The 27,403-nt window shown below is 41.9% G+C and overlaps 1 protein-coding gene across 1 annotated transcript; it reads left to right on the plus strand.

Moving 5' to 3' along the window:
- Window positions 1-367: 367 nt before the first annotated feature.
- Window positions 368-25,216, plus strand: LOC138214769 (immunoglobulin superfamily DCC subclass member 3). The gene is made up of 14 exons (XM_069176562.1): window positions 368-416; window positions 8,398-8,703; window positions 10,932-11,076; window positions 11,642-11,772; window positions 12,911-13,048; window positions 13,155-13,313; window positions 20,874-21,039; window positions 21,974-22,224; window positions 22,295-22,459; window positions 22,816-23,004; window positions 23,523-23,636; window positions 24,229-24,355; window positions 24,513-24,627; window positions 25,142-25,216. The coding sequence occupies exons 1-14, from the start codon at window positions 368-370 to the stop codon at window positions 25,214-25,216; spliced, it is 2,130 nt and encodes a 709-aa protein (XP_069032663.1).
- Window positions 25,217-27,403: the final 2,187 nt, after the last annotated feature.

A 27,403-nucleotide genomic window follows, 5' to 3' on the forward strand; every position in this document is an offset into this window, starting at 1 on the left:
TGTGATTGGTTCAGAGGAGACCAACCTGCCAGTAGTCGATGACAACCTCTGTATCAGTGTCCATTCAGTGACAACAATGAAGCTGAATAACTAATGAGCTGCGTCCAGGCCGAGGTGTCGTCCTCTCTATTCTCAGAGCGGGTTTGGACGTGACCAGCAGCCTTCAGAGGGCAGAACGCTGGGCAGCAGCAGAGTAACAATGCTTTAATACCAACAAAACGTGAAGCTTTATCACCAAAGAAGATCCACACAAGAGGAGACAGAAGAAACTGCCTTTCCATCTGGATTACTTTTTCTGTTTTTGATTTTAGAGGTTGGAAGGGTTCAAAGCTTTAACGTCCAGGAGGCTGAAGAGAAGAAGACCAAAATGAAACCATCCATCTTTCTCAGCTGTCTTGCAGCTTTCTACTGTTTGAGTAAGTACACTTTTGGATCTGTTTCACCAGTGCTGGTGTTGTTTACTGCCACTGTATTTGAAGGTATCTCACAGGCTTCTGCTCTGTCCTCCTCCTCATCCACTCAGACTGAATGGTCAGTTACACTCAGTCCAGTTGGCTGGGTGTTCCTATCACTATCTACATGCGTGCAGTAAATGTAAACTCAAAGTGAGGCTAACTGTCTGGATAGAAACTGTGAAACTAACTTCATGTACAGTTTTATTTGGTTTTTCATGTTTCAGTCTTCCAATCTGAAAGACTGCTGTAGAAGGTATAAAAACAATTTAATTTAGCCTTGAGTGTGAAATGCAAATCAGCAGCCATCATGTCACTTTCTTCCCACCAACACGATAATAGAAGGCATTGAATGTGTGTGTGTGTGTGTGTGTGTGTGTGTGTGTGTGTGTGTGTGTGTGTGTGTGTGGGAGTGGGGTGCTATGAGATTTGATTATTAATCTTGGATAAACATTAAAGGATTTCAATTGAATCCCATCAAACAAATTTCTGTAAACAAAATTATTTTCTATATCCACTATATACTAATACAAATTCATATATTTCTATTTCCTATAATTAAAAGTACACAGAAAATTTTCACAGAAAATATAAAACCTGAAGGAAAACTAATTTTAATTACAATTATTTTCAGGCTGTATGTTTATATAGTACACTTTCAGAATAACCCACAAAGCTGTAGATGAGAAGGAGAGCAGTGCAGTCAAGGAGGTTGTGTCCTTAAACACAGACGGCAGAGAGGGGTCAGAGTCACTGACCTCTGAGCTTTTATTTTGGAGGGGGGGTTTGGACACAATAGCCTCCCTCACAGTGCTCGGTCTGCAGTGACCTGACCCTCACACCCTCATCTCCATAACACTGCCCCCGTCTGGGCTCATGTCGCAGCGTTATTAAAGATATGTGTGTGTAAAGTAATCCCTCACACACTGCCCGTGACCGTGTCCTCGAAGACCCCTCCCTCCCCTGGTCTCTCACCCACACAGTGTCCCGGACAGAGCAGCCAGAGGACCCTAGCGGGGACACAAAGGGCCTGTGGAGGCTGGTGTTTCCTGCAGGGGGGACAGAAAGGAGGCTGACGTCTCAATCTGTGGAGAGTTTAGCTTCATGTAAACAGGATTTAATCCGTTGAAGCTCCAGGAGGAGGCTGATGGGACTCTGTGGAGTGTCCTCATCAGCATTAACCTCACTATAAGAGACAGGCACACACGGCTTTCTTTACTACAACGTACCTCCACTAGTCTATTTAACTTCTTTTGTTAGAGCGACTCTGGTTGGTTCGTCCAATCCTTAACGTTTTAGATTTGTCCAGATTTGTCCTGTTTGTCCAGAAACACTGAGGGGATGACAGCAGAAACATAACAGATGGATAGACATTTAATATATTATCATCATCTTAATTATATAATAATTAATGACCACACAGCTTCATTTATCATCAAACTGTACGTTGGACCATCAGAGACCAGAGGTGCATCATGGGAAACACTGTGGTTGTACCAGGCAGTTCCTACAAGGATTGTTTATAACATGAAACATGCTGCTTCTATAAGTTTTCAAGGTTTGGTGAAAGTGATGTCTGGGATGATGATGAGGATTTCTTTCAGCACAGTCACAGGTTCACAATGTTTCAGTCTGTCGTAAAGCATCAGTCCGGTGCCTGGATAGACACTGAACATCATTTCCTCCACTCTGCCCTCCAAACATCCTGAAACTCTCAGTTGCAGATGAACTTTGCTGCCTCTGCACAGGAGCAGGACTGTGGATGTTGTTCTCCATCACCAGAAAGAGAGCATTCAATGTCCACTCGACAAAAGCCTGCTTTAGACCGTACAAACACATGATCGGATAGAGTTTGACAATAATTTAATATAACTTCAACTGTGCATGAGTAGATGGACCCTTATAAGATAAAGGCTCAGGCTTTACTGCTGTTACAGAAGATAATAGTGTTGGACTTGAACTTTCTTGATAATCTATAAATAATTAAATAAATAAATTGAGTGGCTTCTTATACTTTAATAAATAATGTTACTAATTATCATCTTCTTCCTCTGCTATAGCTGTCCCTTTAGATTACAGTCTAATTTGCCCAGTATTGCTTCCACTGATCGTGCAGTAGCAGCTGACATGCAGCATTAACACAGCAGCTCACTTCTCAGATGACCTAAGCATTGCTGCTCTGTTAGCTTCCTAAACCTCACTGATTGAATCTGGAGAGCAAACAAAGAGGCCTCCTCTCCATTATAAAAGAAAATGTTGGTTATTGAGTCACATGGCTGACAGGGACTGTGTTTGTTTGGCACTGACCATTAGATATCAACCCTTCATATGTAGATGGGACACTGTGGGCCCTTAGCGTGTTATTTATTAGTCAGGTAGGTAGGTAGGTAGGTAGGTATTTACTTTATTAATCCCCGAGGGGAAATTTTTTTTCGCTACAGCAGCATACAGAAGCAATAAGATAATAATAGAAATAATAGAATAAAATAATAGAATAGAATAGAATAATAGAAAAAGGTAATGAGATATGTTGCCCTAAAAAGATGTTAATACCATCGTATTGTTACCAAAAAATTAGACACTCTTCATATTATTTGACAGAAATCTTTTGTAGAGTTCACTTTCAGGACATTTAGCAAATGGAACTGTTCAGTGAGAATATGTTGAACATGGCTGTGTACCAAACCGCAGTATATTTCTGGTGCTGATTCTCTGCCTGAATCTCAGCGATTTAAAAACGAAAGCACAGAAATGTGGAGGATTCGTAATCTTGGTCATTGTTTCATCAGACAGTTTATGATTTCAATCTAAATACTGTCAAAACTTTAGCTTCCTTTGTTAAATAAAAAAAAGGATTTAGTATAAAAAGGTTTCTCAATATTAGTCACTGAAAATAGAACCACCACTCATAGCTTCACCTACAGGCTAAATAAAGAATAACAAGTTTTATCTGCTTCATGTTTCGCTAACAGGGTTTAGACATTGAACACATGACACCTAGTAAACGATGCATCACTAAGTTTTAACAACAGACCTGGTCGCTTGGCCCTGACTGGAGTAGCATGTGTGTGTTACATGCCTGAGAGAAGCTGCTGTTTCTGAGCAGGCAGAACTGGGAAGAACCATTAGGAGGACAAAGGAGGACGCCTCAGGGCGATGGGCTTCACTCCTGTCCAGTCACTCTTATCTTCCAAACCAGACCTTCAGCAGCACCTTTACTGGTAAAATAGATTTAATAGAGAAAGAATATAACTTCAACCCAGCTTCCACAACCTAAATTTTAACTCTGACGGATTAATCAAATTAATCTGCTTGTCATTTCTAACTCAAACCCACACAGCCCTCCAAAATAGCTGTCTGAAGGAGGAAAGAGGATAAAGCTCATGTTTATATGGTGATCAGGACCTCGTTGTCTTTTTGTTTTTATGGGGAGTCGGTTAGAGATGTGTGAAGTTCAGGGGCAGCGGTCTGAACAATGGCAGCGGAGGGCAACTCAGGCTGGACACCGGCAGCCCCCCTCAACCCTCCCCTCATCTACATATCTATCCTCCCACCTCTGTCTCTCTCATGACCCCGGAGGCCTGGAGGTTAGTAGCACCGGGTGTGAGTGTGGGGGTTCCTGGACAACCCCCTCCCTCAGAAAAAAATCTCATTACGGTCCTACCCCGATATTAAACCTGCCCAACCGCTAATGCTTCACACTCAGTCACTTCACATGCAGCTTCAGTTGAAACATTTTACTCTTCCAGTTTTCTTTAAACGGTTTTTGTCCAAAATCCTTTAGTGTTCACAAACTGTTATCGTTCTTCATCTTGGAAACAAGCTGGATTTGAGGCTTCAGTGTGGAAACAACACACGTCAGAGGTTCGCTCCAAACTACAACTGAAAACTGAAAACAGTTTATTTGGTGGAAAATATAATTAAATCCAATCAGTCTTCTCTTCAATGAACCCTCATGTTTGTGAGAATAATCCTACATATTTATTTTGACAGTAGTTTTCTAGTATTGTATAGGACTGCATTCTTGGCATCTCCTTGACAACAGGTACTATGACAGAAAAAGATGAAACAGATATATCAGGTACAGCAGGTCAGAAAGAAAAAACAAGAAACCCCTGAAACCACTTAAAAATGAACCACAGCATGGATTAAACTGGCCATGGAAACAACTGACAGAAAAATCCTTTGAGCTGTGAAGAACCTCAAAAACAGCCATCAGTAACATCAGAACCAGTGTAGAGAGCAAATGTGTGAAATAACTCCAACAGAAGAGTTAGAGAAGCAAACCTCTTATCAGCTAAAGGTGTGGAGGAAAACAGGAAGTGGCCCCTGATCCAACCTGTTCCAGCCCATCAGTGAAACATGACTCATGGATGTTTGCCTCTAGAACTCATCTTTATTAATGCTGGAACAGATGATGAAGTCAGGAGTATCTTGCTATGTCATTTTTCCAATGTACCTGGTTGGACCAGAGAAACATTTCAAACACTGACAGTCAAAGCTTCTATTAGTGACAGAAAGTAGAATAAAACCGACTGAGCTGTAGACCTGCTGTAGAGGACCTTAAAGACAGAGTCCCTGTAACAAACGTCTCCTGAAGGCAGCTGTGTTAACACCTGGAACGGTATTAAACTAAATCAGTGGATCGTAGACTTGATGCTGTCAGTACATCAAATGGATCTGCAGCCAAATATTCAGGTTCATCACTTTTATTGCCTTTGATATTTATCTGTTAACTTACTTTGGCACATCCAAAAAAAATGGGACTCAAAACTAAAAATGTCTCTTTGTATAAAGTGCTATTGATAGTACGTGTAATGGAACAAAAACATGAGACAATAACTGACAATAACTGAGCGACAGACTCTACCTTTGTCTCATTGTTGTGTTTTGACCTTGCATCTAAATGCCTAATGCCATAAAAACATCAGATTTCTCTCGACTGTTGAAATACTTTTCTAATTATTGAGCTGAAACCAGTCACAGAAACTCACTGGGAGACAAAGATTGAATCCTCAGGACCAGTCAGACCAGCAGCGTCTCTGCAGGCCGTCCACACGACGTGAAGTCCAAGAGAACTTGTTGCTAAATGCAGAAGACAATGTTTACTATCACTGATGTATTTCTACATTTTTAACAATCACATATGTGGAGCCAATCTGGAATCTTGATTTTTACAAAAATCCTGATCATGTCAGAGGTTCCTAATAATTTGAGTTGTCTATTACCATTCAATGTTGATCTCAGTGTTTTATGACATCTTACAGGGTCCTGCTCCTGCCTAGTTATGTAACATAACTACATAAATAATAGTTTAATAATAATAATACAATAAATGATGTTTATATACCACCATGTTCAGACCTTCTCCAACAGAAATCAACATCAGTCTTTAAGGCTTCACAGGTTGAGACACCATGTGTTCAATAAACAGGCCCGCCACCCCTGGGGAGTCCTGAATGATTAGGCCTGAGGGATGGGGGTGGGGGAGCTCTATCAGCCTGACCAGACACAGCTGACCAGCAAACCTAAAACCGTCTCTGCTGACTCTGATCTGCCGTTACAAAGAGGGCAGATGCTCATTTCCTGATCTGACACATTAGAGAAGTGGATGTTACTGTGAGGAGGGAGAGCAGCTTCAGGTAAATGTCACAGCTGTGTTCAAAACCTCAAAACCAGTTTATCACCGACTGTTGTCAACATGAACCCTTCTCATATCCAGAGGAAAACACAGCTGAACAGTGAGTCTAATGGCCTTTGTGTTGTTTGGATATGTAATGTTATAATACTTCAATACATTTCATTTTTCAGGTTTAGCGAACAGAAAACAGGTGTGACCTCACAGGTGATCTGTAGAAACAGCTTTTTATGATCTATAGTTACATTGAAGTTTAAGCAACCTCAAGTGAAACGGCATCAAAAACATGTTTACATTCAGGTGACACAGATTGTTATTGGTGGTAGAAATCATGAAGGGATCAGAGGAGGAACTCGTGATTGTTGGGTGGATGGATGGGTTGACCAAACATACTTCATACTTATTTTAACCCAAACCATCATGTTTTTATGAACTGAAAGAGGCTGTTTTTGTGCCTGAACCTCACCAAACCCTTACAGTTGCATTGTCACATTATAAAATGGTTATTCATTTATTGTTTTGTAGGGATCTTTAACAGTTTATCTGTGGCATATCTACTGAATGCTTAAAAGGTGGATAAAAACTGCCTATAATGTTGCTTAGGTTGGACAGAAGTGGGAAAATATATTAGTTGTTATTCATGAAAACTAAAAATCAATGAGAATATTAGTGTATACTGACAATAATGTTCAACACACCAGCAAACAGCATCAGATGGCCTTCAGAGTGGAAATGAACTTTACAGAAATGACTGTCGTCCATCCAAAGTCAAGTTCAGCTGCAGGCAGCTGTGAGTGGGATGTGATCCTTTATGGTGGCTGAACAACCACAAACCTAAACAGTGCTCCATCGTGACACTGATCAAGCATCTGGCTAGTTCAAGTGCAGCGGTAATTGTGAATGCTTCACAGCTGGGAAGGAAAGCGACGACTGCAAGGGTTGAAGGTTCTTTGCATATGAGGACATTAACACCAAAAAAGAGCCGAGAGAAAATGGGAAAGACGGGGAGTGTCACCGAGGTCACGGAGGAGAGGGGACAAGGGCGAGGAGGAGAGATCTGGTGGCATGGGAAAGTCACCTCAGAGATGGATCTGAAAAGACGGGAAGGGACGGGAGGGGTGGGCTGGATGCATAAGAAGGGGCAGATGGTGCCCTTGGGTGTAAAGTGGCTGACGGGAGTTTTTACCGAGGTTACTGGGGGTTGGGTGCAAATAAGCATAGTCATAATACTATTGTCACTATGGGTCCCTGCTTCAATGGGGACTCTCCTAACTTGACCCCAGCAACCCTCTGCAGTGTTCTCCTCCCCGTCAGGCTTTGTTGTGGCCCTCTCTGGCTGGATGGCTCGGTGGCATTCAGCCTCCATTGTGGCTCATCTTCAGTAAAAACCAAATGCATCATCTATCAAATCAGATGCTTTTTGTTGTCCAGTGAAGTTTTTGGGGGAATTCGAGTCGGGTTTCCTGAGGCTTGATGTCTGACAGAGAAGATTCCCCCTATGCTGTTGTCTCTGGAGCCCTGGGATGTCTGTAGGTTTGAGATTAATTAAAGGTTGGATACTGCAGTTCAGGGTTTCTGCCTGGGTCTGTTTATGATTGAAGAGATTCTTGTAGTATGAAGAACAACTTTAAACAACATGAAAAATGTATGAAAGTTATTTCTACTAGCAGGTTTCTAGAGTTGGAGTTTGTATTTTTTTTAATTTTTTTTTATATGCAACTATAAAGTAGATCAAGTTGGACCAGTAATCCCGACTCTGCCTTCAGTTTCAGATCAAAACTTTGTGTCATATTCTGTGTTATATTTTTACCTTTTATATAAGCAGAAACTCACATTCACTTTGAAGTTGAGGCTGACCCATGAAAATATCTTCTGTATGTACAATCACTTCAGATAGTACTCAGACCTGAGCTCTGGCAGCACAGTTAGCAACATACACATCGAGCATGTGCATATGTTTGTATATGTGTATTTATATTTGTGTTCTTGTAGGACATAAATCTGTTTACAGTCACATTGTTGGAACCCGCCTCCCTTTTAGGGACAAAAATGACAAATCATTAGATTTAAAGGGTGAAGGCTGGTTTTACGTTAATCTTAGGTTCATGTTTAGGCTCTGGTTAGGGTTTCACGTAATCAGTCCTTTATGAACTATTGAGAATATACTGACAAAAATACAGAAACTCTAAAATGTAATGAGGTTCTCTCTCCAAATATTTTGACTGAAAAATTCAAATGTTGAGAAAGCTGCTGAGTATTAATGCAGACCTTCATCTCTGATCCCCTTCCTCTTCGTCCTGTGTGCAGGTCTGTGTTCGGCCTCAGAGCTGTCCTTCCTGCAGGAGCCCAGTGATGTGATCGCAGTGAGGGATCGCCCACTCATGCTGGACTGTCGGGTGCAGGGCGAGGAGCCCATCATGGTTACATGGCGTAAAAACGGGGTCCCATTACCCATCAGCCCTCGAGTTTCAGTGCTGGAAAACGGCACATTGTTGATCCGGAACTTCCAGAAACGCAGAGAGGGCAGCGATGCAGACATGGGCGAGTACGACTGTGCCGCCCAAAACCGCTACGGCATGCTGGTCAGCTGCAAGGCCAAAGTCCTTTTGGCATGTAAGTGATCGACTGCACGACAAAGGAGCGTGACACACACTGTAGTTTATAGAACACGTGTGTAATATGTGTGATGCAACATAACAAATACAACCCCGTTTCCAAATGAGTTGGGACGCTGTGTAAAATGTAAATAAAAACAGAATCTGATGATTCATAAATCATGTAAACTCATATTTGATTGAAAATTTACCAAAGATAAAATATAAAATGTTAAAATGGGTAACTTTTATTGTTTTATAAAAAACAATTGCTTATTTTTAATTTGATTGCAGCAGCATGTCTCTAAAAAGTTGTTCCAGGATCATGTTCACCACTGTGCTGCATCACCTCTTGTTTTAACAACACTCTGTAAATGTTTGGGAACTGAGGAGACCAGTTTCTGGAGTTTTGAAAGTGAAATGTGGTCCCATTCCCAAGAATAATGTCAGTGGTGATCAGAGCAGAACAAGTTTCTCACAGTGCAAACGAGTTGAAACTGGAGAAGCACAGTGGAAGGTTTTTTTGGGGGGGGATTTGGAAAAAACAAATCATAATTACAGAAATCAATCAGATATATGGGAAAATTGACAGTTAATAAAGACTCCTGTGTCCGTCCAAAAAATTATTACGGTCCTAATTTTGTGAGTTAGATATGAAGGATTCACACTTTCCAGTCCTATTGTCCTATTGAAGTAAAGATACAAGTAGTTTAGATTTTAATATCCACATCCCTGCATTACTTTCAGGTTATAAACCTTCAGCAGGAGCAGAGGATGTCCCACAGCTCGTCTCTGCATGTTGCCTTTTCTCTGTCAGAAATACCCCACAGGTTCAGAGCTATGTTATAAATGATGCTTTAAAAAATGAACATGTCTGCATCATACTTAATAACCCGAGCCCCCTCTGGACTCAGCGGTCCAGGACACATATCTCACCCAACACATCCCAGCGTCTCATCATGGAAAACCTATTAATAACACTACTGTAGGGGGCTACATGCTGAACACACACACACACACACACACACACACACACACACACACACACACACACACACACACACACGCGCACACACACACACACACACACACACACACACACACACACACACACACACACACACACACACGCACACTACGTGACTACTCCTCCTCACCACTTCACTTCGACCAATAAAACCAGGGGTTTATGGGTAATCCAAGAGATGATCTTGCTTCAATGCAATGAGTTGCTATGGTGATGCTCTCTCATATGCAGACCCCTTCTCTATGCTACACAAACTTATTGATTATGGCCACCAGGTTATTAGCAATCAAATGTGTGTGTACAAGAAGGTGAGAGGAACTCCTGGAAGAGATTATGTTGTTTTAGGCTCACATTGAGATTCAGGAAGACAGAACAAAGTGAGGATGAAAAGTTTCTGTGGAACAAAACATGGCAATAATGTCCAAATACGGAAACAAATTAAGATGAAAATAATCATCCAAAACTTTGCACCACTTCAGTCCACACAACACAGAACAGTAAGGATGTATGGAAAAGAAAATTGATTCGTTTAGTTGGTAATAAAAGTTTATTATTTTTTCATTTAATTGCATTACTCACTGGAAATCTACCTGACGAACAAAGGCACCCAAACAGTTTAAATCAGTCAGATGCAGTGAGAACTGAAGGCTCATGGATGTTTTTTCTCCTCAGCAAATTCAGAAATGTCAGAAAATCTGTCTCCCAATCTGACATGACAGAAAATCTATTTATCATCTCCAATAAATTGTTGACAGTTTTTATTACAGAATAATAAATAAATAACTTGGATAGTTATATATTAAAGAGTATTTCCCTTCCATATTGTTGGGGGTCCTACAAGAAACAGATTTTAAGAACAAGTCAAAATTGAAGAAGCAGAGCTGAGTCTTTTAGCTATAAGTATACGTCCAGCTCCAAACCACAGTGATGCTGAATTTCCCATAATGCCTCTCTTCAAGGCCTGACCAGTCTCATAAACTCCATGGTTTATGACCATAGTCTATATTTGCTATATTATAAGTTCACAGTCAAACCCAAACTGAGATGACCCTGATGACATCACAGTGACATCATCTGAGATATTTTCTCATGATTAACAAAGAGGGATTATATATATCAGTAAACTGATATTGAAGCTGAAATCATCCGCAGTGTTTATAAGTCACATCCATGTCCTGTATCTTCCTCATTAAGACTCATCTCTGTATCTTCCTCCTCAGCTCTTCCCAAGTTTCACACCCACCCAGCCTCCATGTCTGTGGACGAGGGAGGCGTCGCTCGCCTCCAGTGTCAGATCAACGGAGTACCTGAAGCCAAAATCAGCTGGGAGAGAGACAGAGTCCTGCTCAACACCACTGACAAGAGGTAACACACATACCAGCAGTACAGATACTACAGTGAACACTGTAGGAGACTGTAGGCACAGCAGTATGCACATGAAGCTCATTCACATACACTGTCAACAGTATAATATGTGGTGGCCACAAAGGGATGTTTATCATTTACCAAAAAAACAAGTCAAAGCTTTGTGTTGTAGTTTTGTCACATTGTACCGTTCCTTGTTTTGTTTTTTTCTCACTGTTTTGATTATTACATAATTTCAAATCCAGTTCTGATTCTGACTCATTTCACTCCTGCAGCTTGTTTGCTCAGTTTGCTGTGCAATTGGTAGACTTAGATCACATCTACTGGTTACATCCATTACATCCGTGATCAGGAGGGAATAAAATGTATCTTGAAAGCTTCAAAACAAGTAAAAGGAATTTGTAAAAGTCAAATTATTGCACCTTTTTTATGGTTGTCACAGAGTGTAAATATGTGAACCTGTTGTAACTGAAGATAATTCCTCGTCTTAGTCTGTGATGGTTTTACAGTGATAAAAAAGTTGTCTGCTCACCTGTCCCTCCTCCTCCTCCTCCTCTTTGTCCAGGTACACTCTCCTACCGATGGGCATCCTCCAGGTGACGGGGGCGAGGCCGGCGGATGCAGGCGTTTTCCGCTGCGTGGCCACCAACATCGCCAACATTCGCTACAGCCATGACGCCACTCTCAATGTCACAGGTAGGTGTACATTAATGTAGCATGTCATATTCATTTAGGTAAAACACTGTGGAGTAAACAGCATTCATGTTTTTATGAAATAAACTGTAAGGACGTATGGTGTGTTTATAACTTGTGCTGCTCCCAAACACCAAAAAGCTGAAAAGTGAACTTTTGTTTTTATGTCACAGTTCAGGCTTTTAGTATCAAATCTGTTGGAAAACATTAGTCAGCAGATATTCTTGCACTCTTTCTTACTATGTTGGCTTTAAGTTAATTTTCTGTAACTATGAAAGTTTTGCTTCACAGTGACAGTCCAGATGGTAATTATTTAAACAGTTACTCCTATTTTGTTTTCCAGGCTCTGTGTTTCAGCTAATTAATCATTGCCACCTCGTAGTCACTGACCAGTCAAGTTACAGTTTCCATCCAAGCCTGTCCAGACTCATATAATATGTAATATGTAGTGATCACTTTGAGGGAGTCCTGAATGTGTTCACACGGTTGGACAATAAACCCAAATGACAGCAGATGATGCATTACATCTGGATGTTGCTGTAAAGAGGCTGCAGATTGTAAAAGGTGGATGTTTCACACACAGAAGAGATGGACAATCAGCACAGTTTAGATCAGAGTCACACATTGAGGATGCGACCACAGGAGGAAGATGGTCACACTCTGTCCTTCTGTTTCTGAGTTATGGCACTGAGGTAGTAAAGTCTTCCAGACATTAAAATCATCTATTGCATCTTTTGGTATGATAAAATAGCTTGACAAGTTATATACATATTTATCTGTGCTAATTTAAACTTCATATTTAAATGAAGCATATATATATTATTTATAAAGAAAGATATATTTTTGACTGTGTGGTTTTTAATATATAAGAAGACGTGGAGTAAAAGCACGATACAGAAGCTGCTGATTCAGTCCTTAAAGGAGAATACTCACATTTTTCTTCAGGAATATCCACCAGTAATTTCATGAAATGTTGTGTTACACAGAGTTGTGTTGTGTTGTGTGTTTGACAATGTGAAAGCACATGAAAACAGTTTATTGTGGACCGACGTGGACTCTGCCGTACCAGCTGTTCCACTCATTTACCGTCTTTGTTCTGTGTTTTCTGTCACTCACTCTCTGTGTTCTGTCTCTCGTCCAGGTGGAGCTCCCAGAACCTACAAAGAACCCGTCATCCTGTCGGGACCCCAGAATCTCACCATCACTGTCCATCAGACGGCCATCCTAGAGTGCATCGCCACAGGAAACCCTCGGCCCATCGTCTCCTGGAGCCGACTCGGTATGTTTGAAACACTCTAATAGGATTCATGTTGGTAGAAGATTACATGCTTTATTCCAACTTTATTAACCCTTTCTGCGTGTCTGTGTGCGTGTGTGTCCCTCAGATGGACGCTCCATCGGGGTGGAGGGTATCCAGGTTCTGGGGACGGGGAACCTGATGATCTCAGATGTTTCCCTGCAGCACTCTGGTGTGTATGTGTGTGCTGCCAACAGGCCCGGTACCAGAATGAGACGCACAGCGCTCGGACGCCTGGTGGTACAAGGTGAGGCCAGACTAAAGTGTTCTGATGCAAAGAGCTCCATCATCCCAACAGTACCGACCACATCTGTCCAACATGTGTACATCATATCATTTTCAGTTATTCCAGCTGCGTCCAGTGCAGACGAGGCCAAAACCAGCATTTAAAAAAGAATCAGCTTACGAAGAAAACTTGTGCTTAAACGTATTGTCTTAAACTTTGTGTAAATATTCATTTCAGCTTTCTGTATATCATTTCTACCTTCAATATGATCTGAACGGTGTTTTTAAAACACTCATGGAATATAATTTTGGTGGAGAAATGGGTTCAAATGATAAACCACATCGTGAGCTCATATTTCTGGAGCTGTGGTCCTCATAAGGACAGTTTGATGTGTTTACCGCAGCTAAACTCGGTCAGCTCCATGGAGACAAACACTTTCAAACACTTGATGATGTCTTATTCACAAGTTTGCTTGTGGCTACTAAAGTCAATTATTGCAAGTAAATGAGACTCACCTATCTTTGTTCATATTTACAACACAGCTTCTTTAATATCACTTGAGAAGAGAGTCAGTGGGAAGTTGTCAGAAGATGTGTTTATCTCCCCTGTTGATGAAGCTCAGCCAGCAGATCAGCCCTGTTCACCGTGTTTCTGTACTGGACACAAACATGGGACTGAAATCCATCTGAGACTTCTGAGTCGGGGCAACATAAAGAAGTAAATGTTGGACTGTTCCTTTAATATGTCAGCATGTTGCTGCAGAGTGTGGCAGGGTCATGGAAGGAAAGGCTGAGGGAAGATGCACTGAAGATAAATTAGATGGAATTACATACAAACAGATGATATATAGATATAAATATAATATTTATAATTATACTGGACACACTGTTGTAGAAATTGACCAGCACACATGTATTTTCTCTGCAGCCATTGTTGCAGTCTTTGTTTTATTACTGGACCTCCATGATAGATCCTGTAACTGGTTTAATTAAGTGGTGTTGGGGGGTTGTTTGGGTGGGGTGAGGGGTAGTGCGTTCCTCTCACCTCTGCCCCCATTTGCTCAGTGGGGGAAGAGGCTGAGGATGGTCCTGCTGTGGGGGTTGGATGTGGACTCATCCATCACCCTACTCATGTCCTTCCTCTCAGCCCACTGAAACTCCTCTCTGTCATTAGCTGTGTTTTAATTGGCTGTCCTGAGGCCAGCTCACTGAGGGAGTCACGACAGAAACATGGAGAGAGTTAAAGGGTTCAGCTTTCAGCCAGCAGGCGGCCTCTGGTTTCTATGGTGATGAAATTTAATTTGTAAATATTATATAAGTAAATCCTGAAACACATCTGAGCTGTATGTCGACAGATACTGTGAAGAAGGAGATTGATTTTACTCACAAAACATATGATCAACTTATAAAATACAACATAGGATACAACTCTATAATAGATTTAACAGTATAAAAGAAGTTTTTAAAATTAGATCTCACTTTGGTCAGCTACAATTCCAAGTCCTGTTTCCATGTTTATCTACTAACTGTCCAACTAGTAGTGTTGGACAGTTATTTAAATATATCACATTTGAAGCACAACACAGGTTGACCAAAGTTCTGCACGTTAACAAACAGTCAAACAGTCAAATGGACCTGATCAATAAAAGGAGGTAGAAGGAGGGAAGGTTGTTGTTGTTGTTGTTGTTGTTGTTGTTGTTGTTGTTGTTGTTGTTGTTGTTGTTGTTGTTTGAGATTCAGCCAGGCTATCTGGGATAAGTTGTTGATAAAGTTGAAAGACTCACTGTTAACATTACAGTGGACACTTGGTCCTCTAAATTGACATACATTTTAAAATATGAATCCCAATAATATCTGAAGCACATTTCATTAAATTTCCATGACATAAAAATCTATATTTGTATAATTCAGTTTTTCCTTCATCCATCGGTCCTTTTGTTCCTGTTGTTTCAGATCAATCGATACTTCCCCCTGTCACTCTTTCAGTGGCCGTTCAAAGGGGCGAAAGGGATGATCTCTAATATATTCATTAATTTATTGATCAGTTTGTTCTTTTTTGGGTGAGAGGGAACAAAGAGCTTCAGGATTTGTCCTTCTGCTAACACGACCTCACAATGTGTTCACAGACCTACAGGAAAGTAAAATGATTGTATTCTGCATCCAAACACTAGATTTTTACTGTCTGTTCCAGTCACCATGAGATGATGTGTTCATTATTTATGCAGTCAAATTAGATTCTTATCTGGTAAAATGATACTTGAATGCACAGATACATGTAGTTAAAGAAAAGAACAAATACTTTTTTTTTTTTTTTTCCTAATATTACAAATCTTTTCTACATACAAGTATAGAACATATATGTTCACATATGCAGTTAAGGGACATATACAACCTCAAGCTTTGACATATTTTGTTTTGCATATTTTCTCAAATTATGGCTCTGAGTCACTTAAAAAGTTTTAAATTAAAAAAAAAAAAGATTTCTTCTGATTGAAAAACGTTTACATTTAAAGTCCTTGTTGAGAAACAAGTTTGGAATATTTGTTGTTCATTTCTGGAAATACTGTGTTTAAATGAAACATGAAGAAAATATCTCTGTCTCCATTTAACTTGTGAAACAGTCGAGTCGTCCGTCGTCTTCGTAAAGATGTTCGTAGAGATCGTAGAGATGTTGTGGTGAATATGTTTTATCATCCAGTTGAAGTTGTGTTCGGAGGGCTGGCGAGGAGGACGGCTGCTGCTCAACAGGTTAGCTCAGGTCTGAACTTTCACACAGTCTGTGAGTGTCCATGGTCACGGCCAGGACGGGGGGACAAAGACTCCAACATACGGAGGGACAGAAAGCGGGGGGACGACTGGATGGTCAATGCAAGGTGCAGGCAGGGGGGAGACTACCGGGGGGAGGGATGGGGCGGACGAACTGCAACCTCTGACCTCTGACCTTGATTAAGGGGGAGGGGGCGGAGCAGCCATGACGGACAGATAGGGAGGTGGAGGGAGAAAGGGGGCGTGGCCTCAGGGTTAATTTGGAATTTGTGGAAGATGGATTGCATCCCAGTGAGGGCTGCTGCTTTAATACCATGCTACCCCCTCACCCCCACCCCCATACACACACACACACACACACACACACACACACACACACACACACACACACACACACACACACACACACTGTTGTCCACATGGTTTCCAGACCAGATACGCTGCAGATCTTTTACGCAAAGCCCCCTTCAGTTCACTTTCCACCCTTCATTTAACATCCTCACACTAAGGATTCATATTAAACATTAATATGGACTTAGTCTTTTAGAAAAACAAAAACAGAAATACTCAGTCATGGTGTTTCCTGCTTATTTCACTCCTAACATCTCCTCCAGTGGAAAATAAACACCACATGGGAGTGACTATTATCTAATTTCCTGATAATGCCTTTGAACATAAGCAAAGCTGGTACTTTTATGCTTATTGTCACTGTTTTTGTTTCCTTGAATTGGTACCAGTTTACCTAGTTTACAGGTTACCTTCTAAATTATTTAACCTTTAACTAAAATAAAATAGTTTTCTAGTCTTAATGCTTCAGTGACGTTGTGCATGCAGGTTTGTTGTGCTTGTTGTACATCATTAGTTACATGACTCATCACAGGCTGCTCTGCACACAATTGTCATGTTCAGGTTTATGAGGAAAAGGAAAGTGTGTCTCAAACATATTTTAATGTAGTTTAGAAGCCGTCCAATCAGATGAAAACAAAAGGTGAAAATACAGCCGGACATTTGAGGCGAGGTGAAAATCAAGGTCAACAGAAACACTGATCGATACAAAGTATAGATCCACTGAAGGACTCTCAGCTGACGACGCACGACACTTTCAACGGGACGCGGGGACAGCTGAGGGGGCGGACAGCTGTCCCCCCTGAGACATCATGATGCCCCCCCCCCCCCCACACACACACACACACTCACACTCACACTCACCCCACCTCCCGACACACACACATACACACAAACAGAAGACACACACACACACACACACACACACACACACACACACACACACACACACACACACACACACACACACTGATGTATAATCTGAGAACGATACTGAAAGAAATCATCATTTCTAAAAGCCACAAATTTACCAAACTCACCGTCTTACATGTATGAAAGTGTTTTTTTTTAACTTTCAAGCTTCTGGAGGATTTTTATTCATGTTGCCATTCACTTCAGTGTGTCATTAAAATCCATCTGACAGGGCAGTTAGAACATTTTATTACACCATGACACCCAAAAACACTCCTTTTCAACTTTAATTGGCTGGCAGATGTTTATTAAAAGCATATATGAAGGCATGTTAAATATATTTCTAAATTACTGTATATTAATCTGCAGGTAACAAAAGCAGCACTCCACACTTGCACTGTTATTTGTGACTGTTAACTAACCATTGTTTAAAGAGCTAAAAGCCAACAAAGAGACATCAGCTGATGTTGAAGAGTAAAGCTACTAAATTGAACATGTTTAGGTAAAACTGAAACTGCTAGACTCGTTCAGGTGTTTCTTGTTTCTGTCTGATTCTATGTAATGATTACCGAGTGGACCCTTCCTGTCCTGCAGCGGGACTAACTCTGAGTGTATTTCATACATGATGATGACTGAACATACTTTGATGCAGCAGGATTCTGGTGCTGTTGTGGAAACGCAGTTGAAGCGCTCGACATTGTAACTGAATCAAATGTTGAGGGGGACTTAAAGTCAGTGGATGTTGGAGGGGGCTGGGGGGCGACCTGGTGGTTGTGGATGTCTGGTGGAGACTCTGATGTTCCTCTGTAAGGTCTCCTCTCCTTCAGAGGTTCTGACATATGTGATGGTTTGTTCTGGTTCTGATTCTAGACGACTGCTGCAGGAAGTTTCACAGGTTAGAGGTGAACCAGTTTACTGCTGACTCGTTACAGCAAAGTCTGAAGTAAAAGGATGTCTGTGATCCAAGTGAAGCATTGTGGTTACAGTGAACTCCTGGAGGGAACATGTGTTCAGTGACAACCGTCTGGATCTTTACACTCCTGACTGGTTGAGGGTCAATAATAAACACAGCAGCAGCTGAGTGTCCGTACATCAGTGACGTTGCATTTCAGTACTGTGACTGTTGTCCTTGGTTCCTGTGTGCTTTGGCTGTTTGGACTCTGTCCATCATGCCAGAGAGCAGAGAGATGTGAGAGCAGTGGGTCTTTTAATAATAATGAGAGTCTGAGGTCGGCTCTCTGTCCTCAATTTGTCTGTCAGAGATCCACAGTCCTGCAGCAGAGGTGCAAATGTGTTCTCAAGTTGAACACAGTTGTTTGGGAGGTTTGTTGCTAACTCTGTCCCCGGCTGTGTCCTACAGAGGACAGTGGACAGGCCATGATGAGGTGCTCTGTCTGGATGAGACTGCAGCATCACAACTCTCAGGATTTCTTCTGACTTACAGAGAGAGCTGCTGTCAGACAGACCATCACACACAGTCCATCCACCTCCAACCAATAGATATTCAGTTAAATTCACTTTCGTTAATATTGCACAGAATTCAAAATGTCATCTAAAGTCTGAAGTAATTTTCTGAAGTTTGTGAATGATGTTGAAGCAGTCATGATCATATTAAATCTGCTTCTTTAATCCAGAATCACTTCTTTACCTCATCACTACACAACAAACACACACACCCACTGTCCCGTCTGCCACTATCACCTCCTTGTTCCTCCTTCCAAGGTCCATTTGGACTCAGATGAACCAGACCTTATTTTAATCAGATTGTTCTGACCTGTAAATGAGAGACGAGTCTGCAGTGATGAATGTGTTCTTATTGAAATGGTCATCTTGTTGAACCTGCCCCCCTCCCCCCCCTAACACTGAGGTGTGTGGTTGGGGGTTGTGGGTTCACAATGGGTGTCGAGGTCAACAGATCAATGAGATGCTGAACACGGACTGAAGAGGGGCGGGGCTTCAGTGCTTATGGACCGCTGCCTGAAACATAAAACTGCTCGTCTATTGTGGTTCTGATATTGAAGTTTGTGTGTGTGTGTGTGTGTGTGTGTGTGTGTGTGTGAGGGGGAGGGGGGCAGTGAACCCTGCACCTGTCTGGGACAGCTGAGGACTGGCCTGGTCAGCTGTCTCTGTGTGTGTGTGTGTGTGTGTGTGTGTGTGTGTGTGTGTGTGTGTGTGTGTGTGTGTGTGTGTGTGTGTGTGATATAAAGGGACCTGACTCCCTCTGAGGATGCAGAGACTCCCTTCAAACACACAAACTGATGTTTTAATTCTGTTTATTTCTCAGTGACTAAAAATGAAGAGTTGTATAAATGTGTCAGATTTATGTTTCTCTTGTATTTAAGTGTTTTTATGCACATTTACTGAAGCCATTTGAAACAGAGCTTCATCACGCAGAGAGCTGAATGATGAATTTGTTGATGGTCAGCAGTCTGTTTTAGGCCTCTTTAATATTGCACATTTTCTAAATAATGTTGTGCCTGATGATGATTAACATGGTTAAAACTACAAAAGTAATACCAGGTTGTAATCAACCAGAATGAAGGTGGTCTTATCAACTCTTTCAGGTACACTATGATTTATGTTGTGTCTTATAACGGCAGTTTGGGAGTTTGGTTGGATTTTTTTTTTTGCCATATTGTCAGTTAGAAGTTGACTTTTATATAACTGAGGATTGTAAAGTTCGACTGTTTGGACTCAGTAAACACTAGACAATAAAAAAGAAGATTGGTTAAGACTATAGTGTATGTTACAGCTTGTTGATGTCTGTTTTTAACAAGACATGAGAAAGAAAAAACATTTCGCTGCATTCCAGATCCATTTTCAATTGTCGCCCGTTTGAACTGTTCTTCTGTTCTGCTGAGTTTCAGTCACTGTTGATTTTACAGTTGTGTTACTAACAAGATACGTCATGTCTTCTCTCTCTTGTTCAGACTGAACACTACAGTGACTCACTTTTGTCTGTTGAGCTCAATGGTACCATGTCAACTTCAACATGATGAACAAGTTTTCCTGTTAAATTCCACTGACCTCCATCTTATCTACGAACAGTGATGGTGTTCTCCTGCTGATGCTCATGTGTTGTCAGTGTGTCCAACTTCATGGACTTTGAGCTGCCAGTCAATGTGATTCAAGTCAAGAAAATGTAGAAGAAATTGTCAAGATTACTGTTTTTAGTAATAATTTCTGCAAAAACTAAAATTACTTTTACAAAGCTTAAAAAGTTTAAATTATTCTGAAATTTTATTTTAAAACGAGAATGTTAATCCATTTAAATGAAATATAATTTCATAAAGATGTTTTGGTTTTTTTTGCCCATGGACCTCCGTCCAGATTCATTTTTGGCGGTTCATAGAAAAGGCTCTACTTGCTTTAATGCTCCCTATACTTACTTTGTTACCTTGAAGCACACTTGTTTCCTCATGATTCTGTTCACATATTTAAGTGAATCAAGCTACTCTGCACCAGTTATTCATCACCATGTCCTCCATCAGGTTCTGGACTGTGATTTATTTATTTTTGTATCTGCACTTTGTGTCTGATCTCCCTCTTTGTTCCTCAGCTCCTCCTGAGTTCCTGCAGTGGCCGCAGTCTGTGTCCAAACCAGCAGGGGGCAGTGCTGTGTTCACCTGTGTGGCCCAAGGGGTCCCCGAGCCTCACCTCATCTGGCTGAAGAACGGCAAGGTCCTGATGCCCGGACACAACGTAAAGCTGACCAATAACAACAGGTAGGTGATTCATTTACCAGAAAATGAAACTATAAAATATCTCAGTCTCTCCATTCCCAGATCTTCTTTCAAAGTATGACAGATGCAAAGGTGAATCTTTAAAACACATTCTTCAACATGACTGATTCATTATGATCCTGACGGACCACTTACTAAAGAGATGGCTTGTTGAGTCTACAGAAGTATAGAAATTAATAGTTGGCTTCATGAAAAGCTGCAACAGGAAGTTTCAGTTTGAACGTGTAGATAACAGTAGCAGAGTCCATAAGTCTAAAAGTGTTTCAAACATCCGGGGTCTTTTCAAACTGACTATAACGTTAAACGTATCCCTGAACGCTGTGGTTGAACTGGATGATGTGTTTCAAAAAGCAGGAGAAACCAGTCAGTTATGATCAGCAGACTTTTATAGACCTGCGTTATACAGAAACACCACATGGTGGCAGAGCAGCACAGAAAGGGGAGTTGTGCTCGTCACTTCAAGCAAATTAGCCCTATGTTTGGATTAAAAAAAAAATCCCTCAGCATGGTTTACAGCAGTTTTACTCCATTATTGTATATATATAAAACTCGTTTGTGTCATTGTGTAAGGATGGCAGAGAAAGAGGACGTTGCAGTAATAATAGAGGCAGCAGTCAGGAGCATCAGGGCTGGATGCACATACCGAAGGCCGCAGGAAAAACTGAACTACAGGCCCTTAACTGAGGCCCCAGAGCCCAGAGCGTCTGTGTGAGATAAAGACCTTATTCTTCATTAAATTTGACCTGGAAACCCACCAGGACCCAGTTTTACTGTAATGAAACACATCTGTAAGTTGAAATGTGCAACATTTGGATATGCACAATAATCACAGGAAAAAAACAAGGTATTAATACTTGTTGTTTGGGATTAGTAATGATTTTGACAGTGGACTGACAGCTGTGTGTTGTCTGTGCAGCACTCTGGCTCTGACCCGTATCAGCTCGGAGGATGAGGCGATCTACCAGTGCATTGCGGAGAACAGCGCCGGCACCAACCAGGCCAGCGCTCGTCTGGCTGTGGCTCAAGCTAAAGACCTTCCGGCTGCACCTCAGGGGCTGCAGGCCGCCGCGCTGTCCACCAACAGCCTGCAGATCACATGGAGCCAGCCTCCCGCCAACGTCACCGAGGGCATCATCGGATACGTGCTACACATCCGCAAGATAGGAGGTGAGTGTCAGCAACACCACACACACACACACACACACACACAGATCATCTAAATGTCTGTGTGATTCAGAGCCTGACAGTCTGGAGCTGCAGGAGGCCATCAGTAAAGGCACCTTTCGGCACGATGTGACCAACCTGGAAGCAGCCACCACCTACTCCCTCTACCTGAGGGCCTACTCTCCTCTGGGAGCCAGCCAGCAGTCCCACACTGTGGTCGCCACAACACTAGGGGGCGGTAAGAACAAATGAAATTGGACTCCTGCTCTGTCCGCTGATTCATTTCTATTTTGAGGATTTCATATGACAGTGATTGTTTGGCTTTATTATAATTTAGTTTTATATTGCATCAGCATCTTGAATATTTGTGCACAGACTTTCTTCCTCATCTAAGAAAGTATATCTAGATAAATGTTCTCCTTTAATACATTCTTCCATTAGCGTCATTATTTTACGAGTTGTATTATTTGTAATGTTTCTTTAGGTTTGTATTCTGTTGTCTTTACTGTTCACGTCCTGCTAGCTGCTGCACCGTTGCTACTGCTTTGTTTTTTTCTCTGATCTCCTCATCTCATCTCTCTTCCCTCCACCCAGTGCCAACCCCTCCCACCTTCTTCACCAAGGTGCTGAACTCCAGCTCAGTGCAGGTCCTCTGGGAGCTGCCCAGTAAGGCTGGTAAGGCTGAAGGCTTCAGGCTGTCCTACCGCAGGGTCCCCCACGCTGACGACCAGGGGCCCATTCAGCTGCCGTGTCACATCAACGCCCACACCATCTCTGACTTGGGTAGGTTAAGACCTCAATATCAGAGACGCAATGATTCTCCTGCGAACCGTCATATGAGTCGGTATAAACTACACAGCAGCTCAACATCAACAAAGTACAACAGAGACTGATGGAGTGAAAAGAAATGAACCAGTGTGTCCAGACATGCTGCCCTCCTGTACACAGAAATAAAACTCAATCACAGACACAGTTGGGCTAAAATGGATATCTGGATTTATTGTGAGCGTTATTAGTCACTCTGAAAAAACAGAGGGAACACATGGCTGAAAGGAGAAGTGTGTAATTTACAGAAGGAAAAATGTATAATGAATAAAATGGACATGATATCATGTTTGTCTTTCATTCAGTTCAATATAATTAATCCAGTTTTCTTTTCTTTCTTATCTATACACCACCAATATGAGGTCCAGTGTGCAGGCTTTGTTGGAAAAAATAACCACACATACTCTTAGCAGACATTCACTGAGATGAAGACTCAAATCCTTCTTCACTGTTTCAACACACTTCTTCTGTTTCAGAACCGGGTTCAGTGTATGAAGTGAAACTGGTGGCCTACAATGGGAACGGAGAGAGTGACTGCTCCAAGAGACTGGTGTCACTGGCAGAGGAGGGCATGAGCAGCAAAACCACCGGTGAGAAGGAGCTTCTCTGACAACACCTGTGAATAATCCACAAATTAAAATTAGACATTATCATAGCATTTAAAAAAAACAAAAACATATTACCTTGACAAAAGAGATTTCATAAGATATTTGCACTGTACCAAAGTGTAGGAGTTAGAAGACGACACGTCTAATATAACATTTATTCAAAAGAATACAAACTTTATAAAAAATGTTCTGATTTTGTCTACCAAAAGGAGTCGGGTATAAAGTTTCAGGTCCTGACATATTCTACAGTAAACGAGGAACATTGTTTTAATATATGAGTAAATCAGACTTTAATGAAGAAATCTGATCATTTTTAGACTTTCTGAGTTTGTCCTTATAAAGAAACCTGGAAGTTACATTATACCTGAGTAAGATTCCAAATGTAAACACAGAAACTCAGGATGGATATCTCTGTACAACACTTCTCCCTGCTAGAAAACCAGACACAGTCAAGGACAAATAAAACGCTGTAAAAACATGTATCCTGCAGTGTGTAAGTGCATCATGTGTGTGGTCAGAGCTCAGTTCTTCTCCACGGTGGAGATGTTCCTCATTACTTCTGTGTTCTCTGCAGGAGGAAACAGTCTGTGTCAATGCCGGGATGGAGAGGCGTCTCTGGGCAGCATCGTCATCGGCATCCACATCGGCACCGCCTGCATCATCTTCTGTGTTCTCTTCCTTATCTTTGGATACCGTCGCAGGTTAGTGCCCCTTACTGGCCTTCCATTTCTTGCTATACACTATAAACAAAAGATGATTCAATAAATGATGTATCACGTTTAGTGTCCAGTCTTTATCTCTGGCTCTCCTGCGATGCTAGTGTAAAGTCCTGTACTGATAGCTGGAACCTGTCTGCAGTCTGTTTTGCAGTAAAGGCACTCAGGACAGCTGGTCTGTGCCGGGAATCAACACGGGACACAACGGTGTTCCTAAAGACGGAGCGAACCGGCCCAGGGTGGAGTCAGCACCTCCGGTAGGCACACTTTGTTCATCCACTGGGTACAATTACGTCACATTTTCAAGATATCTTCAAGACCTTTTTTGACTAAAGACATAAAACACAAATATTCTGGTATGAAACAAGTACACTAGATGTGAAAGTCAACTTTGTGTTTAATCGCCAGTCAGACAATCGTAAAGAAAACTTTTTCTGTAGCTTAAATGTTCTTCAGTGTACAGATCACTGCAGCAGAGACCAAAAGTTCAACAGGAGAAAGATGAAAACATTTGTCCCTCTGGTGAAAAAACATCTCCGTCATATCATTGAAAACAGACAGAGATCTGCTGAGTCAGAATAACTACCAAACTACAATGACAAAAGATCATATCACAGGAGTTGTAATCACTCGTTCATCACTGACTTCTTCTGAATTCTTGTTCCTCTTTTCTCATGTCTTCTTCCTGTCCTCTTCCTGTCCTCTTCCTGTCTTCTTCCTGTCTTCTTCCTGTCCTCTTCCTGTCTTCCTGTCGTGTCTCCCTGTGAGCAGGTGGTCTGTCCGGCGCAGTGCCGGGTTGTCATTGAGCAACATCCATCAGGTCTGCCTGGCACGGGCGCAAGCTAACACCGGTCAGTGACACCACCTCTTCCCCGTCCTCCCCTCCAACACTCTGCTACTCACCAGGAACCTCAACCTTCGTCCATGAGAACCGTCTGAGCCCTCTGATAGGGGTCAGCCTTCATGTACTAAAACCTGCTGCTAATCACCTGAAAGTAGATGGAGGGGCGTCCTCGTCCACCCTAACCCCGGCCTCCACCCCATCCCCCACCCCGGCCTCCACCCCGACCTCAAACCAAAGCTTATTGCCTTTAATGCCTGTGAACGTGCACACGTGCATGTAGAAAAGCCTTCAGAAAGTTTTGCCTCCCCAGATTATTCCCTGTCACGTTCTTGTTGTGTACACTTCAAACAAACATGTGGGTTTTCCAGTGGGAGTCTGATCCATGACCAAACTACTCTACCACTCAGCTCTCCCCTGGTGAACCGGCATGTGAGGAGGTACATGCTCTTAAAACATCAAATGAAGCCAAATAACTTCACCTGACTGACACGCTCCAGTCAGTCAGCTGTGACAGAAGTCCTGACTTTGCCTTCAGTTTCTCTGCAATAAGACATAGTGGCCTTTTAAACCCCTTTTGGAGGTGAGTGTCCAATTAGAAATGATTGTCTTTGACTTTAAAAGCCATATAGAAGAAGCAGATAAACAGGCCTTCATCTCACTCATCTCCAAACACAGCTACCTCAGTCTGACGGTGTCGGAGCCATACATGAGGCCAGTGTTACCCCGATGATGCTGCTCGCTCTAGCCTACCTCAACCAAAAACCCCTGTCCCTTCAGTAACCACTGACCAGTGTTAGTCACAGAGTACCTTGCCAGCCGCCAACCGGGCCCGTTTAAAGGCTGCTCACCAGGACGACCACCGTGGAGAGGAAACTCTGCAGTGGTGGAGTCACACCGCCACCAGCCAAAGCCTTACTGCACCAGAGATGGACATGAGCCTTAACAACCTCTTGTTCACACCAGGACGCCTTCTGTTTCCAGCAACACAGACGGTTCTGCTGGAGATCTTCACCTTCTCTGATCCAGCAAGAACATATCAAGAAGTTCTTTGACTGCCTCATTGATTATTGTTGCTTCCTTCATGTTTGTCCATCTCCAAAGACATATTTGTGCAGCAGATGTGGAAAATATGGACCTCAAGGAATGAACTGTGAAATTGTACGCCAAGCATCCCATTATTTTTCCACTCCATCAAAGAGAACAGGACGCTCGTTTGACCTGAAGGCATCCTGAAGCCAAAAAAATGACTGTTGGAGGCCCTGCTGCCAAGCTCACTCTCCAGATGCCAAACTGGTCGGCCTGGTCGGCCTCAGGGACTCCGAGTTGGCGGCTAAAGAAGTTTTAAGGTGATACGTGCCTGAATGCACGGACGAGGCTCGTGTTCACCATGTCAGCGGATCCAAAAAGTTCCTCTATGAAAACCAAGCTGATCGATGCCCAAAGATGTAAACGTTTGATGGTTTTCTTTATGTTCCTTTCAGATTTACTAGAGATATACCTTTGCTTTCAGTTTTGGATTGTTCCTGTTTGAAAGGGGTCATCTGTGAAATGCTTTAACTGAACTCAAGCCAAAAGAATTTAGATCATGATTTCAATACCATTTTTCAAAGAGTATATTTTATGTCTTTACGTTTGGAGGTCTGTCCAGATGAACCCCGTCAACATGGAACTCTTTATTTGAACTTTTAAAGAGTTACCAAAATAAGATGTGAAATATTTTTAAACTAGTTGAATTATGGCCAAATATTTAACTATTAAAAAAAACATGTAACCAAATAACTACATTTTAACATTCATAGTCGTTACCTTTATACTGTCTCATAACCAAAGCACAGAAACGTGTTTGGGAGCAGGATGCTATCCATGTGTGTGAGTGGCTAACAGGAGGTGAACCCTGAGGGCAGCAGCTCGACAAACAACCACAAATATACATTCAGGTTATTAATACGTAGCTTACCAAAGATACCGAACTGAACGACTACATTTAAAAGTAAAACTAAAGTCCTGCTGAATTTAAATTTCAAGTTTTGTTTTTATATTTTTAAGAAGAAAATTGTTGCCCCTCCTGTTAATAGAAAACCAACCAGGTTTTAGCCATAGCTCGGCTACATGCTTGTATATTTTGGACCAAACGGTTTGCATGAAGCTGTTATTGCCCTCGAGGTTCACCTCACCCTTTATGAGTGTGA

Source organism: Embiotoca jacksoni, unplaced genomic scaffold (assembly GCF_022577435.1).
Source record: "Embiotoca jacksoni isolate LCO1_2020_lvr unplaced genomic scaffold, fEmbJac1.0.p SCAF_7, whole genome shotgun sequence".
NCBI classification, from domain to species: domain Eukaryota; kingdom Metazoa; phylum Chordata; class Actinopteri; family Embiotocidae; genus Embiotoca; species Embiotoca jacksoni.